This window comes from Peromyscus californicus, unplaced genomic scaffold (genome assembly GCF_007827085.1).
Source record: "Peromyscus californicus insignis strain IS unplaced genomic scaffold, ASM782708v3 Scaffold_21__1_contigs__length_65335640, whole genome shotgun sequence".
Lineage (NCBI taxonomy): Eukaryota > Metazoa > Chordata > Mammalia > Rodentia > Cricetidae > Peromyscus > Peromyscus californicus.
The window spans coordinates 12,615,711-12,635,561 of NW_026294514.1; the positions used below are offsets into that span (position 1 = coordinate 12,615,711).

General features: G+C 43.4%; 1 protein-coding gene across 1 annotated transcript in view; it reads right to left on the reverse strand.

The window, feature by feature from the left end:
• Positions 1 to 19,851, reverse strand: part of Trak2 (trafficking kinesin protein 2) — a 63,642-nt gene that overhangs the window by 17,191 nt on the left and 26,600 nt on the right. Inside the window, exons 2-9 of the mRNA XM_052749536.1 lie at positions 16,071 to 16,358; positions 10,996 to 11,190; positions 8,682 to 8,758; positions 6,389 to 6,505; positions 4,490 to 4,699; positions 3,898 to 3,976; positions 563 to 693; positions 60 to 134 (exon numbers count right to left, since the gene is read on the reverse strand). Of these exons, the coding sequence (XP_052605496.1) occupies positions 60 to 134; positions 563 to 693; positions 3,898 to 3,976; positions 4,490 to 4,699; positions 6,389 to 6,505; positions 8,682 to 8,758; positions 10,996 to 11,190; positions 16,071 to 16,161 (975 nt within the window). The 5' untranslated portion in view covers positions 16,162 to 16,358. The remainder of the gene's footprint in view (positions 1 to 59; positions 135 to 562; positions 694 to 3,897; positions 3,977 to 4,489; positions 4,700 to 6,388; positions 6,506 to 8,681; positions 8,759 to 10,995; positions 11,191 to 16,070; positions 16,359 to 19,851) is intronic.

A 19,851-nucleotide genomic window follows, 5' to 3' on the forward strand; every position in this document is an offset into this window, starting at 1 on the left:
ATTATGAATGAAATCCCTATTCCCCTCCTGCACTTGGAAGAGGAGAAAGACCTCATTACCTCCATCGTCAGCTGCCGCTGGGCGTCTTTGGAAGCCTGCAGGTGAAGCCTCAGTTCTTCCTTCTCGATGACATGCTAACAACACAGAAGAGGGACACGTGAGACATTCCCACAGGGAACGTAACTACTTCTTCCTGTCTAAGACATACTGAGAGTGTCTGTCTGGAGTACAGTCTAAGGCCTATGACAGTGATCCCACCAGAAGCCGACTAAGAGTAATAATGTAAGCAGAACACAAACTACGTGTGTTCAGAGGATATGGACCACGAATTCCTCACTGACATCACAACCTTCTCAAGAAAATCTGAGATACCTGCAAAACTACATAGTACCTCAGAAGTTATTTATGATATTTTAGCAGAGGAGCAATATTAAAAGAACAAAGTAAACCACTGAAAAGGGGGGGAGCCAGGTCTACTCTGCTTGGTGTGACAGCACTTAGCAGAATGCAGTGCACCAGGAGGGTGCTCAGCCGAGCCCAGCTGGTGAGTGAATGCACACACTTCTTTAAGCTTGTGCTGAAGATCTACAATCTGAGAGAGCAGGGAAGAGATCTCCTCCTGGTAGCGAATCAGCTCATCACTCTTCCCCGACAGTTCTTGCGTCATTCTGGACATCTGCGCGTTGGTTTCACCTAGGAGCAAAGGCAAGGTTTAGAAACCAACGCCAAGGTGGAGCTGGAATCAGTGTGAGGCAGCTTGCAGGTCAGATGCTGACTGACGACGGCAAGCACTGGATCCATGAACGAATCTGTTGACGTAACTTAGAAAAACAAAGATTCTCTGCGGTAAGCTAGTGCTGGGAACTGGAGACGATGCCGCTAAGGAGAGCGCCGGTCTAAAGTGGCAAACATGCTAACGAGCTGATCTTCATGAAAAAGGTATTTCTGTCAATCTTCATGAAAGGCTGAGGAGAGCGCTAGGTGGATTATGTGTCTTCCCAAGTGCTAAGAGGGGATTCCACGCGTGCCATTAAGAACACTTCAGGGACATAAATAAAATCCCACAAGCCATGAAAGTCAACCTTAACAGGTCTAACAGAGACTTATCAGAGTGGAGCCACCCCATCTCCATCAGAATGTGCCGATGCTACTGTGAAGCTTCAGACACAGACGGTCAGGGACACCCATCAGCCCGAGTGAGGCCTAGGTTGACCCTTACAGCCCAGAGCATTTATATACATGAAACAGAACCCTTAGAACTGGATTCATGGACTCTTTACATCATAGAGTAAATGTGACATCTGGATACAGCAGAAAAACTACCTTTCACTTTTCAAATTGACAAGACAGCTTCCTACTGTCAGAGGGTAGCAGCTAAGAATGGAAGGGACAAGAGTGTGGACTATTCCTTTACACTGTGTGAATATACGTCAGTGTGACTGGTTTAATAAAAAAGCTAAATGGCCAGTAGCTAGGCAGGATTTTGGGGGCAGAGAGAATGCTAGGAAGAAGGATGAAGTCTCAGGAATCAGGAGGAGACACCATGAGACACAGAGCAAACAGGACAGGCAGTATGGAGATGAGGTAAACGAGACTTGGGGCAGCACACAGATTAATAGAAATGGGTTAATTTAAGTTATAAGAGCTAGTTAAAAACAAATCTAAGCTATCAGCCGAGCACTTAAAATTAATAATAAGTCTCTGTGTGGTTATCTGGGAGTGGCTGGCAGGACAGAGCTGATTGGTGGTCCCAACGAAAAACTCTGTCTACAAATGGCCTTCCAACGTGGGGCACCTACATCCACATAGGACTTGAGAAAACTTAAAAAAGGTTCTAAACACACAACAATAGAGCCAAACACTGCTTCCTAGTCTCATGTCTCTCGTGCCAGCTACAGCTGCCTGCAGGATGGAGCCAGCCGCCAACTGCCATGTGCTAGCACCATTCACTAAGCTGAGCAGTTCCAGCAGCTGACATCACAATTTAAGATTCGTCTCATGTGATCAAAAAAAAAAAAAAAAAAATACAGATGCTCAGGAAAGACAGATCCAGACAGGAAAAAAAAAAACAAAACAAAAAAAAAAACAACTCTAAATGGATTATAGTGTGTTTAAAAATACAAATAGGCTTAGGAAAGAAAAGAAAAAGGCATAGATTAAAACATAGTTAAAAATAATAAAGTCCTTAAAAAGGGAATAAAGTAATAAAAAAAAAACCCAATAACCCACACAAAGATGGGAAATACACAGAGAATCTGGATCCTGTATGTTATTGTGTTATCTTTAAATTTTTTGGCTACAAAGAGACATTGGATTATGAAAGCTGCTAGATTAAACCAACCTATATATTTTAAAAATATCTTGACTTCAAAATGGAAGTCAAAAGAAGATGTGTTGCTTTGGAGGAGAGGTTATGCTTTTATTTCCACAAGAAATGAAGCCGGGCGGTGGTGGCGCACGCCTTTAATCCCAGCACTCGGGAGGCAGAGGCAGGCGGATCTCTGTGAGTTCGAGGCCAGCCTGGGCTACCAAGTGAGTTCCAGGAGAGGCGCAAAGCTACAAACATGAAACAAAAAAAATCTCTTTGGCTAACTTGTGTACAACACACATCGTCAATACTTGTATTAATAAAGATATGTATGCTACCTTCAAAAGTTTATGTATTTTCAGAACAAGGGACCAGATACCAATAAAGATGATCCAGCCTCACAAAATATTCCAGCCAGTACTTAACAATTATTTTCTCAAGTTTCCCCCAACGATTCCAGCATCCTCAGACAACAGGAAGCAGTCTATACAAAACAATGCCTACATTCCCAAAAGATAGATTATGAATGTTTATTAACATTAAGGGGGGTTGGTTACAAGTTGTTATCAATCATAGTTAGAAAGAAAGCTAAACAGAAGAGTTAAATTCAAAAATCTCTTTCTAAAGGAAAAAGGGGGATATAATATAGAAATGATGAGATAAAAGAGTAGATTACTGATTCTAATTCAAAAAACAACTATTAATTTCAAAATATTTTACATTGGTATGGATTATGGTTTATTGATACAAATTTAAAGTTAATTTTGCTATACTATATGTATGTTTCTACTCTTGTTTGGGGTAGTGTGCTTATGCAATTCATTAAAAAATGTAAAGTATAATTAAAAAATATAGATTAATAGTTAGTTATCTATAATCATCAAACTTACTAGCTTTCTGATTTTAATGTAATGTATTCCTACAAACAAAATGAGAGCTTTGTTCTCTTTTTCCCTAGGAAGGTACGGGTTATTTATAGACAGTCAGTCTTCACTTAGTGATGGGGGCAGCCTGAGCAGATAAAGGTCTTAAAAACACACGTGTCTTAATTAGGTTGTGGGCACAGTGTGATAGTCTGATTTTCAGTAACTGTTATGGTTTGATCCCCTAAGTCTGTGTGGCAGCTTGGTATCTGGTGGAGCATGGTGTCTAGTGGTGGCGCTGAGGTGATTGACAGGCGGAGCTGAGCAGGAGGAACCTGGGTCACTGGGTACCGCCTTTGGAAAGGATCAACGCTGGTCTCTCTGAGGGAGCTCGTTCCATAAACAGCAAGCTGTTGTAAGCAAGACATCTCATGTGTTTGGCTCCTTCTGCATATGACCAATTCCATTTCTGTATCTCCATCATGTTCAAACAGTCAGGGGACCTCACCAGGCTTCAGTGCTTGGACTCTCCAGTCGCAGAACTATGAGCCAGATAAACTGCTTTACTTGTAAGTAACCCAGCACAGAGATTTTGTTACAGTGACGTAAAAGCAGAGCAAGACAGAACCATTTAAAACTGTTTCCACGGAAACCAGAGGTCTAAATTCTGAGGTGGAGACATCTCACCAAACTGCCCCAAAGCAGGATGAACACGTTACTACTTACGAAGTTCTTTAACACAGTCATTGACCAGCTGTTGTTCCTTTTCCTCATAGGTGAAAGTTTCTGTCTTGATATGACAAGCCTTCAAGGGGAAAAACAACAACCACCGATGTGACAATCTGTCCTAATGAGTTTGAAGCAAAAGCTACAGAAAGCTTTACCATCTGAAGATTAAAGTTCATTACCATCAGGTTTAAACTCTCACAAAATATAGGAACAGAAAAGGTCGTCTCCCTCCACTCCTGCAGGGCCTTTGCACACACCTGCTCATGCATCTCTGTCTTGTTTGATGCATCTCTAGCCTCAGCTAAAACGCCACCTGCTTATGTAGGATGTGCTTGCTTCACGGCACTTCACAAACCCAAAGAAATTTCTAACGTTCTGACATACCCTTCTTAGCTAGCTTCTGTCAACTACACAAGATGTACACACTGTGCGGCTGCCATTTTATCTGTCCACCTACTCCGACCCATTTCTCAGCAAGCCCAAGGTGACAGTGGAGGGCTCGGCAGTAACTGGAATGCTCAGATGTATTTCATCTCAGCATCACCCAGACCTGACCTATAGTGTGCAGGTAAAGGAGAGCGAGATGCACCTTGGATCGAAGGGCCATGTTCTCTTCTTCCAGTTCCCTGAGCTTCTCATGCAGCATGTCCAGTTGCAGCAAGCCTTGTGATAAGCTGAAGGACTCGTTGAACCGAAGAGGCGTGGAGCAGCTAGAATCTGTTTCACTCTCCTCAGAAGCAATGGAAACGATCCGAAGCAGTTCATCTTTCTTGGATAGCTCATGTTGCAGCTGATTAACCTGTACACAAAGTGTGATTAGAACATTCTACACTGTTCACGTGCAATGGAGCTTTTAATTCACGGAATAACTGCAAAAGCACCATATGACTGAAAACACCACAGAAGTCCCCCACTACATCAACTGCTAGACAAGTGTGGAAAGAGAGTAGTAACCACTACATACTTCCTACGCTACCCATTTAGGCCATTAACTCAACAAATGCAGCTTTTTCTAGAGCACATATTAAGAAAGCCAGTTTTCATACTCGGTAGAACAGTAATGTAAGAATCTTCAAACTTACAGCACACCCTACTTTAAAGCCTATCCCCATGGCCTGTACTTTTGGCCAACTAACTGGGGAGAATGGCGAGCCTTATACATGCTAGACATTAAGTGCTCAACCACTGAGCTATATCTGCAGGCCCCTGTTTTTCAAATTTACTTTATTTCATAGTTTAACTTCTGAGATACAGTTTCTTGATAACGCTTCCAGGCTGGCCTTGAACTTGCAGTATTTCTGTCTCAGCCCCCAGAATAGCTATGATTACAAGCCTGTGCCATCAAGCTGGGTGGTATCTTGTGTTTTTAAGCTGTCTCTAACTATGCAAATTTTCCCATTATGGATGACCACATTTCTAGGAAATAAATATTTTCAACATAAAGAACCAAATGCATTCATAAAATGTAATCAAAATTAGCTAAAAAAAATTATTCCTGGGCATGGTAGTGCATGCCTTTAATACCAGCACTGGGGAGGCAGAGGCATGTAAATGTCTATGAGTTCAAGGCCAGCCTAATCCATACAGAAAACTCCAGGCCAGTCAGAGCTACATGGTAAGACTTTGTCCTTTAAAAAAAATTATAAGAAACTTGACATTTATCTATTTAACATGACAATAAATTACTTATTACATTTATTGATACAGAGTAAATATATTTTTTAATTTACATGTTTTTTAACCCTTTTTTTTGTTTTCTGAGTAAGAAGCATTTGGGTATTTTAACACCATGTCTGTCAAATAAAAAGCCCACTACCTCTTTTGGAGCTGTTGCTCAATGGGGTATCACAGACCCTCAAAGATGACAGGCTGTGGCCACTGCTCCTGAGCACTCCAGAACTCCATGGTGGGACCCTATTGCTTGAAGATGCTCTACATACTGGAGTCACTGAGCGTGGAGAAATCACGTTGGGACTCACCTGGAAGGTCCACCCCTATGGCTAGTTTTCACAGCGCTGTCAGGTGCTACACACGCTGCCGTGGCACCAAAGTGTCATCCTTGCACACAGCTGAGAACCTACAACAGCAACCAGCCTGGCAAGCCACGCCCACTGGTACAACAGCGGCACAAATATCATGGGAGCAACCGACCACTTTCTGGTTGGATTTAAAACTTGCTCCACAAGACGGAACGCACACGTGACAGCATTAATTTAGAGTCAAGATCCCATGGTCTGGTAGGTCATAGGCCCTAGGGGAAGACCTACTAACATTACTCTGCTAAACAGACACAGTACTAGACTAACTCCTAATGACTTTTTCACCAGAAAAGTTTCATTTTGCAGTATATGGAAATCTATAAAGTCAATAGGTACCGATGTCATTTACCTATTGTCAATATTTCAGGAATATCCACGGAAATAATTCATGCACCAAATAGGACGGAATTATTATTATTCTCACTCCAAACACAAGGGCAAAGGCTTACTTGATCAAAGGCTTGTCCCAGCTGCTCCTCCAGGGCTTCATTCTGCTCAGATAAGACATGGTTCCGCTTCAGGAGAGCCTGCCCAATCCGAGCAGCTAGCTCTAGATCTCGATCCCTCTGTAAAGCAACAAATACACCATTTGAGCATTAAAAAAAAAAGCAGATAGCAGATTAGAAATTCTGCAGTGAATTTTGCTAATGTTAAAAGCAAATCTCTTATAAAGCACAGAGATTCATTTTACGACCCTAATAAATAAATGGACATGGGGCCAGGCACACAGGTAGGGCTTAGTAAATCTTAGCCGAATGGGTGACTATGTAGTTATGAACGCAAGCGGTCACCTCTTGAAATCAAGTAAGGTTTTACTGACATCCTAGTCTTCATGGCCTATCAATCCAACTTTGTACTTAAAACCTTAAGAAGCTAGAAAATCAACGTAAGCTTTACATATGAGGGTGGGGACTGTGGATGTAGCTAAACAGGAAGAGTGAGCTTTTAGTGCTTGGGCCTTGTGTCAATATCCAGTGCACCTCCCCCGCCCCCCAAATAAAAATTTCAAGTGGATAGAACCTGGGCAGTAAAGCCCAGCCAACACTTGTTGAGTCTATCAAGTACGGCGATGACACAGGCTAGGTATTTATGATATGGATCAGGACAGGGATCAGGTAAGAATGCTGGAACAGTTCCATTTACGGTAGAGGAAGGCACGGCCTAGAGCCCAGTTCACAACTAGTGCGAGAAGGAAGGGTTAGAGACTGGAAATTACCAGGTCACAGGACTCAACCTCCAGCGTGGAGAAGGGTAGTCTAAGCTGGTGGTAATGAGTAGGGTGTGTGGCAAAGCCAAGCAACAGGCATTCTTTCTGGGCAGATGGTGATACTGAGCAAGGGTATGGGGAACCCATGCAGTGAGAATAAGGGCCTTATTTGTAGAATGGAAAACTGTTAATATACTTTTAGTTGTCACATATGTGAACATGGGCTCTGTTTACATTAATCATTAGATGAATAAAACTAAGCATCTAATTTTTCTTCATCTAATACATGAAAACTGATCATTTCAGGGCAACTTATCTCACTTTAATATAAGCCAAGTGGCATGTATGGAAAGCATTCTAAGGATAGACATGTATGTCAGAGAGGAAGTCTTCCATAGATCAACTCAAACTGAGCTACGAGAGAGAATATTACTGCAGGCCAGCTGGAAAAGATCCACCATGCATGTTAAAACTTCCACACGGGGCTGGAGAAATGCCCAGGGGGGAAGAGCACTGGCTGTTCTTGCAGAGGACCCAGGTTTGGTTCCCAGCACCCATGTGGTGGCTCACAACCATCTACAACTCCAGTTCCAGAAAATATGATGCCCTCTTCTGACCTCTGCAGGTACTGCACACACACACACACACACACACACACACACACACACACACACACACACACACACACAATCAGGCAAAACCCCCATACACATTAAACAAACAAACAAACAACCCTTAAAACCCCCACAGGCAGATGTAAGCTCAAACAAGGGCCTGCGCTGGAAGTACGCAGGAGACACTCGGAACTGCAGGCGTTAACTGAACTACAGCGCTTTCTCCACAGGCAGCCTGGCCTAGGTGATTAACAGCTGAGTGACTTTTGGGGGCTGGAAATATGACTCAGCCATTAAGGGTTTGCACTGCCCTTGCAGAGGGTCCAAATCCCAGTTCCAAGCACTCACATTAGGCAGCTCACACCACTTACAACTCCAGGTCCCATGGATCCAGTGCCTTCTGAGCTCTGAGGGCATTGCACTCAAGAGCAACCCCCCCATAATTAAAAATAAAAATCTAGTCTTTTAGCTGGGCGGTGGTGGTGCACACCTTTAATCCCAGCACTCGGGAGGCAGAGCCAGGCGGATCTCTGTGAGTTCGAGGCCAGCCTGGTCTACTGAGTGAGATCCAGGAAAGGCGCAAAGCTACACAGAGAAACCCTGTCTCAAAAAACAACAAAAAACAAACAAACAAACAAAAAAATGAAGTCTTTTTAAACAATTGCTTTATCTTAGGACAAGGAGGTGAGACAGCATTATATCTGCCCATCCACACACATCAAAATAATGAGCTTCAGGAGCCATTCTACTTTGGAATGTCACTATATGTCACTTGTTCAGCTCTAACAGTCTTACAGAAAACAACCAGCTTGATCATCACACTTTATCTGTGCAAACAGATACATTCTAAATTCTAAATTCTAAACAGATACATTCAAATTTCAGGTTTTTATACTGGAGAAAGAAGCGGTCTATTCATACCTCTGCCAGGAGATGCGTAACCATGTCAATGTCATTATAGGTTTTGGTCATCTGTTCCACTCTGTCTGTGCCTAGAACTAAGGCAGTTAAAAACAACTCTTAGAGGTTTTAAGCACATCAGAAAACTTAAAATACTCATAAAAATCCTAAGTATCAACAAAATCCCCAAGTTTTTACAGAAGTCATTCAGGAGAATAAAAATACATACGAAAACAGAAAGAGAACAAGGGTTCATAGTATACAACACCCAAGATAATTATTACAAAATTATTGCCAATTATTAAAAAAAATGCACATATGCAATAAGTTGAGTATCAAGTGGTCACAGGTCAATCAAGTCCCAACCATTTCTTCTCCTCCTAGGGAGGTAAGTTCGGGCCACTCACATTGGAAGGTGTGAGCTGGAAGCATGGATTAAGTTACCTACTCTATACTCAAATCAATTAAAGTTACTGAAGAATAGCCACGCAGTTGTGGTGCACGCCTTTAATCCCAGCACTTGGGAGGCAAAGGCAGGTGGATCTCTGTGAGTTCAAGGCCAGGCTGGTCTACAGAGTGAGTTCCGGGCCAGCCAAGGCTGTACAAAAAAGCCTTGTCTGGAAAGGTACTGAAGAATTATGCTGCTATCACAGAATTGAGTTACAAAGTCCTCATAAATTTAGAACTCAAGAAACAAAGAGAAATGGTAATATGAAATAGTTTTCCAGAAAAATATCAACAATCAGTAAGAGCAACACTAATGAACTCAGTATGGTGTATACACACAGTTGGATATATGTGCATAGAAAAGTAACAATAATAATTACAGAATAAGAGGCCATGAACTTGAGGGGGTACAGGAGTTGGAGGGGGCTAGAAGGAGGCATGGAAATGTAAATCATCACTCATGTGACAGTCTTTAAAAAATTAGTATTTTTTAATAAACAGAATCTTGAGAGCCTTAATTTAAGGCTATTTAAACTATTAAGGGCAGAAATACATCTTTATTTGATCTTGATATTTCAATTCAAGTTTAATCAATATTTACACCCCAACACTCACTCCCCCTCTCTTGTACACACACACACACACACACACACACACACACACACACACACACACACACACAGTTCTAAGAAACTGCCTGGTTCTAGGAAACTCCCATCCAGAGCAGGTTAATAATTACGATGAAATGAGCATTCAAAGCCTGCCATCATTCTCTAACACAGTCTGTCATTAATAGACAGGAACGCATGACGGCTTAGCTGGTTAAGGCACTTGTCGCCATGCCTGATGACCTGAGTTTGAACCCTGGAACCCACTTGCTGAAAGGAGAGGACTGATTCCCACAAGTTGTCCTCTGACCTCCACACGTATATTATAGTACAAGTGCCCCTCCGTACTATAAATAAGTAAATGTAATAATAAAAAAAAAACACACCTAAGTGCCCACTGGGAAAATGTGTAAGAGCTGATGTAAGTCAAATTATAGGAATTTCACAAACATATCAATGCTGAGCCCAGAGACTTTATTACACAATCTAACAGCTACTATGTACATAACATTTTTATACTGAATGGGTAATGGAACAAGTAAAAAAAAAATACAAAAAGGAAAACCAGACAAAAATAAACTGGAAATAAGTCTCGGTACTTGGCTCAGTCCTTCATTCTCTACGGATCACTAAGTACAAATGAGGACTCTCCTTGGCATGACGGAAAGTACTCAGAAGCATGCCTGGAATCCCTGGCACTCAGGTGGAGGCCGCATGATCAGGAGTTCAGACCAGTGACAACACAGTATGTTCAAGGTAGCCTGGGCTATAAAACAGCCTGTCTTTAAAAAATAAAATACAACGTACTTATGTGCTTAAGGACTATGCTCTTTACGGAAAGACTTAACTCCTGTGACTGTGTTTAATAAAGAAAGCTAGGAACCCAAAAAGCTAACACACAACATACCAAAGTATTGGGATAATAAATGTTGGCAGACAACATAAGGATATCCAATTATAAATAATTGCACGGCTTTGTAAACAGTTCTATTCTCTCCTCACCCTGAAGAACATATCAAGTAAAAGACAAAGGAAGTGTAAACAGTTTGCAAAACTTCCTACTCAGTCATAAGCATGGTAATAGCTCTTCTCCTACACATGACAGCTGCAGTCCTCTCTCCCTGTCAGGTCAGGGGAGGTAATGCAGGTAAACACTGAACAATGCAACCACCACCGCCACCACCACAACAACCACAACAACTACAACAACCACAACAATCACCACCACAACAACCACACCAACTACAACAACCACAACAATCACCACCACCACAACGCACTCATGTAGCGGAACGTCTCTTCAGCGAGGACGGGAGAGAGGGTCTCAGATGCATCCTGAGGCTGGTGTGAGGACTGCGCCCAGTCTTGGTTTTCATAGAGAAAGAGAGAGTCGACTCTTAGCTTATACTGTGGCAGCTGTTCCTCCAGCAGGTTCACCAGCTCGACTTCAGGAAGATCCTCATTGGAGCAGACATCTGAGGAGAGAGACCCGGAAGTGAATCTGGTATGCTCCGTTTACCACGCTGCAGTGAAATTGGCTTTTTGAGAGTGGAAAACCAAGGAAATGTTAGACAAGATCATTTCTCCCCTGACTTCTGTGAATGTTTCTAGTGACACTGAGGAGGCCGCTTGAATTCTCGCCTCGTCTCTCTGAGATCTGAGAAGGTGACTGGAGGTTCCTGACCTCCATGGCGGGTGTGTGAACAAAGTGATAAACTGTGAGAATCACTTATATCTTGGTATTGAAGGGTTCAGAAAGATAGGAATAAAAAATTATGAGCTTAAGAGACGGAAACCGACAGTCATCAGCTGTACCAGCAAATAGGATTAACCTTTACCTGGGCCCTGTGTGTTTTACGGTGGGCAGCTCTGTTAGCAACCCAAATGCTAATTTTTTACTGAAGATTGCCCTCTGTAGCCCTGGGGTTAGCTATTTTCGATAACCCCCACCCACTCACCACCAAAACCAAAGTTCACTTTTAATGAGTTCTGGTGACCACCTGCTTTGCATTGTTCCATATCCCCCGCACTCCCAAGTCAGGAGAAGCTGCAGGTTTGGGCAACCATCAATTACCTGAGTCAGGAAGGGCTTTACAAACACCGTTGAGCCGAAACCCTCTAAAACCTTGTTACTGGAAAATTGGAAGACCTAAAAAGCACTTGTCTCTAAAAGCTTAATTTCAGAATTGTGAAAATTCTTTTGTCCATGCCTTATGCTTACTTCTTGCTATAAAAGGGGCCAGAACCCGCCTCCATTGCCACAGCTCAGAACCCCGGACTCTGGCTGTGGTCTCAGCTAGCTCAGAAGCTTCTGTGCCTCGAGGTAATTTTCTTTTCTTTGATTTTTTTCTGGAATAGTTTGCTTCTGGTTTAACAGACTTTGGTGGTCTGTCCCCCATTACTGTTTGACCCTGCGCACAATATGACGCCTGGCTCAGGCCGAGGCGCTGACCAAATGCTAGCTTTCTCCTTAAAAAAGTCTTTGGTTGTGAGCGCGTCACGCTGTGTGCGTGTCATGTTGTGTGTGTGTCACGTGGAGGTCAGACAACAACATGGGGTGTTGGTCCTTAGCTCCCGCCCTGTTTGAGTCATGGTTTGTTTTCTGCCAATGTGCACGTGTGCCGGGCTGGACAGCCCGTAGGCTTCGGGGACTTTCCTGTCTCCACCCCTCACCTCATCTTGAAGCAGTGGTTACTGCACCCAGTCCCCCAGTTTCACATGCACGGGTGTGGGACAAGTGCCACGGCCCCTGCGCCCACGCCCACGGCGCCCTCGCCCACTGTGCCCATGCCCCAGCCTAGTGCTCTTTATTGTTGTTTTACTATGGAGTCTTTAGACCTTTGATGGTCGGGGTTAATTGTCAACTGGGCAGAATCTACAGTCACCTGGGAGACGGACCTCTGGAACGCCTGTGGGGATTATTTTGATGACACGAATTGTGGGAAGACTCACCCAAGTGCTCACACACTGTCTCTGACATACCCTGCATACTTCTGTCCAGGGCCCAAACTCTCCAGCTGCCCACTGTCCTGGTTTTCAGTGTTAAGATTAGACGGCATATGAGCTCCGGCATCAAATCTAATGTCTAATCTGACTCCTCCATACATTCATGATGGAGATCAGACACAAGACTCATCTGAGCCCCATTCCCTACACATCTGCAAAACGAAGAGAATCATTTATTACATCCGGCGACATACTTGCCACACAGTCAGCACCCACTGAATACTGTTGAGGTCACTAGTCTCTCTTCTCACAGGCTGGCTCTGAACATAGTTGGGAATTTCTTATGTGTCTCTTCCTGGCTTCCTGTTTACAATATTACCAGCATTTACACCCCCTCAAATCTAGTGTTTACAAAAAAGTTATCTCTTGTAACACAATTAGAATACTAGGGTTGAAAATAGAGAAAGTTCAGCAGGATGACATAACCGCCCTCTCACTTGTAGGAGGTCTGGTATTTCCTTTGTGGGTAGTATAAAGAAACACGCTCCAACTCTGACAAAAGACGTCAGTTTAAGAAAATAAACTCTGAAAGAGCACATTTCTGTTAGCTGGCCTGAACTTACCAAGGACAGTTTAGTAAGTTCCATGCAGAGGCCGGCACTACCACACATCTCCACTCATCCGGAAGATGAGCAGCAGCTCACCACCACAAGAGGAGATGTGAGTCGTGTACACCTTCCTCATAGTTCCGAAGAACCCTCCAGCCTCAGCAGAGCTACTGAGCTTGGAAAACGTAGCCCCAGTTTCTTCTTATTACAAACTCCAAGTGACTCTGCTCACTTTACTGCATACACATCACAGACTGTCATTCTAACACTTCCGGAAGAGAGCCAACCACAAATAGATGCGGACGAGGTATCCCGGGAAACCAGGGAATGAAGAAGACAGGCATTACCCATCATCATATCCTTCAGCGACTCTTCCACATCCTCACCTCTTTCCAGTCACACGGACTCTACTTAGGTTCAGGGGTTCTTTCTGGTTCTCTTAAATATGACTTTAGAACTGGGCTGCCACAAAGACGCTCAAATCATCCTCCACACTGTCATCACAGGACTCCCCTACTTAAGGGTCAAAGGGGTGTGAATTTCATCTCTCCAGAATAAACACACACACACACACACACACACACACACACACACACACACACACACACAACTCTACCCCACTGAATACCCGAGAAATTAAACTAATTCTAGACTAGAGAATACTGAATAGTGATCCATCTAACAAAGATGAACCAGCCCTAAAATGAAACCCTTATCACCAAATGATTTATCAAAACAAAACTGAACTCTGTAAGGAAAATCACTTGTCAAGAATATATCAGGAACACAAGGTTCAACACCTAAAAATTCAGTCATAAGTGGATGGTGGTGGCACACACCTTTAACCCCAGCACTTGGGAAGCAGAGGCAGACAGATCTCTGTGAGTTTGAGGCCAGCCTGGTCTACAGAGTGAGTTCCAGGACAGCCTGGACTGTTACACAGAGAAGCCCTGTCTCTAAAAATCATCATCCACAACAACAACAACAAAACCCCAAACAAATCTCAAAACGCATCTTGCCACAAAAAGGACAAACTCAATTCATCTGAAATTCTAGCACAAGCAAATTTCATGCAATAGAAGCGCAAAAGGGCTGAGGGCTGCCTGGAGCTGGAGCCAGGGGTGGGGATTTGGATGCAAGAGAACTTGCATGGGATGCTATAAAGTCCTAGACCCTGACTGCACCAGTTACATACTAGTCAAAACTCAAGCAGTATATTAAAATGGGGACAGTTTTCTGTACCTTAGTGAACATCTGATAATAAAGCTCAATAAGGAACCAGCCTTGGATTTATGTGGGTTTCCGAATTCAGAAGGTTTTGGACTGGACTTTTAGAAAAGCAGAACTACGCACTGACTGTTTTATAACATCCCTAACCGGCTCTGTAGAAATACATTCACTGTGTTAACATATCTTTAGCAAATGTAAATCTAACCCAATCAGACAGTCTAGAAAAGGCTGTACAAGTCAGGCTGTGTGAGCCAATGATTCATTATTAATATGACGACGACGACAATGATGTGTGTATGGTGCACGTGTGCATACACATGTGTCACAACAAGCATGCGGAGGTCTGAGGCTGACCTTCAGGAGTTGATTCTTTTTTTTTTTTTTTTTTTGGTTTTTCGAGACAGGGTTTCTCTGTGTAGCTTTGCGCCTTTTCCTGGAACTCAGTTGGTAGCCCAGGCGGGCCTTGAACTCACAGAGATCCGCCTGGCTCTGCCTCCTGAGTGCTGGGATTAAAGGCGTGCGCCACCACCGCCCGGCCCAGGAGTTGATTCTTACCTCCTGTCCTTGCTGAGGCAGGCCTCCCTCACTGCTGCGCAGCACAAGCCAGGCTAGTTGGCCTATGCATCTCCGGGCAACTCTCCTGTGCCTCCCCGTGCCCACAGGAGTGCTGGGATTAGTGTCCAGCTCCTTTTCTGTTCTGTGGGATCTGGAGGTTGAACTTGAGTTGTCCAGTTTAAGTGGCTACTGCATTCCTCACTGAACCACCTCCCTGCTTCCACTTGGTGATTTTTAAAACAAGAACTTTAGGGAAAAAAAACTTCTAAGTTTTTCAAAAGGATTTATTTACGTATCTATTTTTGTCTGTTTGTGTCTATGTTGAGCATATGAACATATGTGTATGTAGATGTGTACATGTGGAGACCAGAAGAAGACACTAGGGTCTCCCCTCTGTCATTCTCCTCCTGTGTCTTTGAGGCGGGGGCTCTTCCTGAATTTGGGGCTGGTGTTCTCTAGCTGAGCTAGAAACTAAGCAATCCTCGGAGGTCCTCTGTCTCGGCTGCTCAGATCTGCTGCTACAGGCATGCACAGGACATCCAGTTTGTTATGTAGGTGCTGGGACCCAAACTCTGGTCCTCATGACCACAGCAAGTGCTCTTAACTAACACAGCACTCTCCAGCCCCTGAGGTTTGATTTTTAAAAATTTATTTATTCTCGTAGATAAAACTTAAGGGCCTACAACTCTGTCTGTATACCCTCCAAGTCCCAAGGGCCTCTGGTCCGATGCTTGTAGGCTCACAAACACAGGTACGCTGCTCTGACACAGTTCCTGCTCACAGGGCCCAGTGGGTATATGAGAGTGCGGCACAGACTAAGAACTGCACAGAAGGCGGAGTCTGGTAATGTCATGGAGACCAAGGGACCGAGTGACGAATTCAGCCTGCCCTGAGGCCACCAGGCTGGAAAGGGAGGCTGGGGTGTCACCATGGCAGGTCACACAGGCCAGACTGAGGAGGTACCAGCACTTTGTCCTGTAGGAAATAACACTTCCACATTATGAAACTGAACTCACCAGTGATGCTCTCCGAGTCTCTGTGATTGCTATTCATGAGGTTTTCTTCACCTGTTGGTGATGTGAAAATGGCATGCTGGGGTTGACTCATGCAGAATCTTTTCTTGCTTTGGTTGAAAGGGGCAGCTTTGGTATGAATCGGAGTAAAGAAAATCCATTAAGCCATTTAGGAAGGAAATGAATGCGATCATATGTATATTTTCTGTAAGACAGATTTTCCGAGATGAGTCATGTGACATCTGCAGCTGTTGAGTGTTCTTGTGATTATCATCCTTGGACAGTCATGGCCTACAACAAAGAGCAGACCAAGTGGTTAGGATCAGCATGCTCTTAATAACAGGACTCTAGCTACCTGCATGCCTTCATTAAGAATGTTTTTCTGTGATATTCATGGCAACATGAGTAAATCTCAATGGAATTAGGCTGGGCAAAACAAATAAATAAATCAGTTCATGATTTCTGATTCCATTTTTATGAGAGTTCTAGAGAAAAAAATCCAACATATCTACGGCACCAAAAAGCAGATCAAGGGCTGGGTTAAATCAGCTCATGATTTCTGATTTGATTTTTATAAGAATTCTAGAAAAAAACCCAACATATCTATGGTACCGAAAAGCAGATCACTGACTGGGTTAGGAAAGGACTTCCTCATGCACAGGAGAATAGTTTGGGGAATGATACATGGAGACACCATGATGGCTTCCGAAGGGCATGGGCATGATGTGAGGTGTAATCCGATTCTACAGCTGAAGTATACAAGTTGGTACATATTACATTTCAACATAGCTGTAGTTTTTAAATAAAATCAACTCTTTACTGTGGTGACCTCTTACAGAGCAGAAGTGAACTGCACTATAGTCACACAAGGCTGGGGCGGGGGAGGGGGAGAGGCATACTCTTGTCGGCTTTTGGACTATACGTAGAATAGCGAAATGGATTATAGTCACACAAGGCCGGGGCGGGGACAGCGGAGGGGAGCATACTCTTGTTGGCTTTTGGACTATACATAGAATAGCGAAATGCTACTGGAAGGAAAGTGCGATGATGGAAAGATGTACCTGACAAACCCAAGAGCAAACGCTGCAATAACTCAGGAATTACAGACAATAAACCAATAAAGGGGCAACACGGAACAGTTTCTTCAATGCTGGCATTACTGGCATTGGGGTCATTTGTGTGGAAAACACTGTATGAACTTTAGCAACACCTGCCCTCCCCTGACTAGGTGACTCCTTTCTAGGCCTTTTCCTAGATCGAACAGGCAAAATGTCTCTAGTCACTGCCAGATGTCCTTGGGGGCAGAAGTGCCCCACCTGAGAGTCACTGATAAAAAAGAACTCAACATTACTCATAAATAGAAGAAGTAAAAATGTAAGTAAACTATCTTCATCTGCTAGACCATCAAATGCTAAACTTTTCTCATTACTGGATAGGGCACTCGAGACCCTTGTAAAGCTCTAGTGATAACTGTAAAATTGCTGTAAGATCTTAGAAAGGGGTTCACAATGTCTACCAAGCTTTTAGATGCACATATACTGCACTCAACAATTCTACCAACAGAATTTATACAATGGAGATATTTACATGGCATGCCAAGACACAGAGACCAGAATACCTACACAGTACTGACTAAAACATGTTTTCAAAAGCACACACATCAAGTGGAATGTCCATGATAAGTCTTAATAATAGCATGAGAGGAATCACAATTCAGGCCAGGTGTCTGTAAGCACAGCACTCAGGAGGCTGAGGCAAAGGATAGCGAGTTTAAGGCCAGCCTGGGCTACACAGAGAGTTTCAGGGGCAGCCTACACAACTTAATGAGACCTGGTTTCAAAATAATCAAAGAACCAGGCCTGGTGGCGCATGCCTTTAATCCCAGCACTTGAAAGGCCAGAACAGGCGATCTCTTGTGAATTTGAGGCCAGCCAGTACTATACAGTGAGACTTTGTCACAAGGAAACAAAAAATCAAACAAAGTAAACGTAGGTTGCAATGCACTAAATACACACACACACACACACACACACACACACACACACACACACACACACACACATGTCTACTTAGAACAACAACTGGGAACTGTTACCAGTCAGAAAACGTGCAGTTCAGCCAGGTGTAGTTGTGCACATCTGCAACCCCAGTACTAACTAGGGAGAGGCAGTGAATCCAAGGGCACAGTGGGGGTACTGCAGAGGAGCCCTGTCAGAGGGGGCAGTGGAAGGAGGGGCTGTTCAACCCTAACTACAAGCTTTGCTTTACAGAGAAAGACGTCTACTGGACAGTCAACCCTAACTACAAGCTTTACAGAGAAAGACGTCTACTGGACAGTCAACCCTAACTACAGGTTTTACAGAGAAAGACGTCTACTGGACAGTCAACCCTAACTACAGGTTTTACAGAGAAAGATGTCTACTGGACAGTCAGAGACTCACACTTGCATCCTCATGACTGCTACTTAGGCACACCAACACTCACTTATGTCTACGACGTGGAGAGCGCAGAAAAGAACAGAGCAAAGGAGCCTGGGAAATGGCCAGTGAGGAAAGACAGAGACGTACTTAAAAACACTAGGGACACAAGTTTCAGAGGCAAAGTGAGCAACAGAATCAGAGAGATCAAAGGAGAAATTTGAGAACCTTAAAAATTAATAGTGACCGTTAGGAAGCCAGTGTAGTTCAACAGTTAGACCCCAACCAGGCTGGTGAACAGATTGCATGGTAAGAAAGGAGTTTAGGGGATACAAACCAGATTTTTCAACACCTACACTTTCAGATTTCCACTTTCAAAAACTTCTGTGGTCACTGGCAGAGGGTTTCCTGACTGTTTCTATTATGCCCTCTTCTTTTGAGATTTTATTTTTATTTTATGTGTGTAAGTGTTTGTTTGAATGTGTTAGTGTACCACATGCACACAGTGCCTGTAGAAATCAGAAGAGGGTTTTAGACCCTCTGGAACTGGATATCGACAGTCGTGAGCCACCATGTAGGTGCTGGGAATTGAACCCGGGTCCTCTAGAAGATCAGTCAGTGCTCTTAACTGCTGAGCCATCTCTTCAGCCCCATTCTATTAGTTCTTAAAATATTTTATAAGGAAAAAATAATAAACAGCAGTCATTGTCCCCCAAGAAGCTTATAATTTCATGTTGACATAACAAAAATTTAATTTTCCTACAACTGAATTCAGATAATAATTTTAATAAATACATAAAGATTCTTTTACATGTGCAGCTATTTTCCTGGAGAAGTTTGCAATACAGTAATGTGGATTAGCCAGTGTGACGCTGAGCAAAGCTCATAGTATTTGTTAGGTATTGTGATGCTCGTCATCACAGGTCATTTTCCAGTTCTAAGGGCGCTCTACTGCATACCCTGGTCTCCCCACAGTATCCTGCTACTCAGAACTGTCATTTCCAAACCAAGCACTACAGAGCAAACAGAAACATATCTGGATGAAACCAATAAAGTTTCGCCTCTGAGCTTGAGAGGAAGAAAGCGACCTTCTCTGAAATACACATCTAGGTACAGAAACAAAAATGTGGACGATGCTCTGCCCACAAAGAGGGTGGGAATAATGATTCTTAGGTGGATAGCCAACTGTCACCTTCATGGTAAGTGTTTATGTCACATACACTTTTTAAACAGTCTTTTTGAGAGTTAAAACCCTCCAAAACCTGGACTTGAAATAGAATGACTATCTGGGGCTAGGGAGGTAACTCAGTCAGGGAAGTGCTTGCCATGTGAGCATGAGGGTGAGTCAACCCCCAGAGCCCATTAGA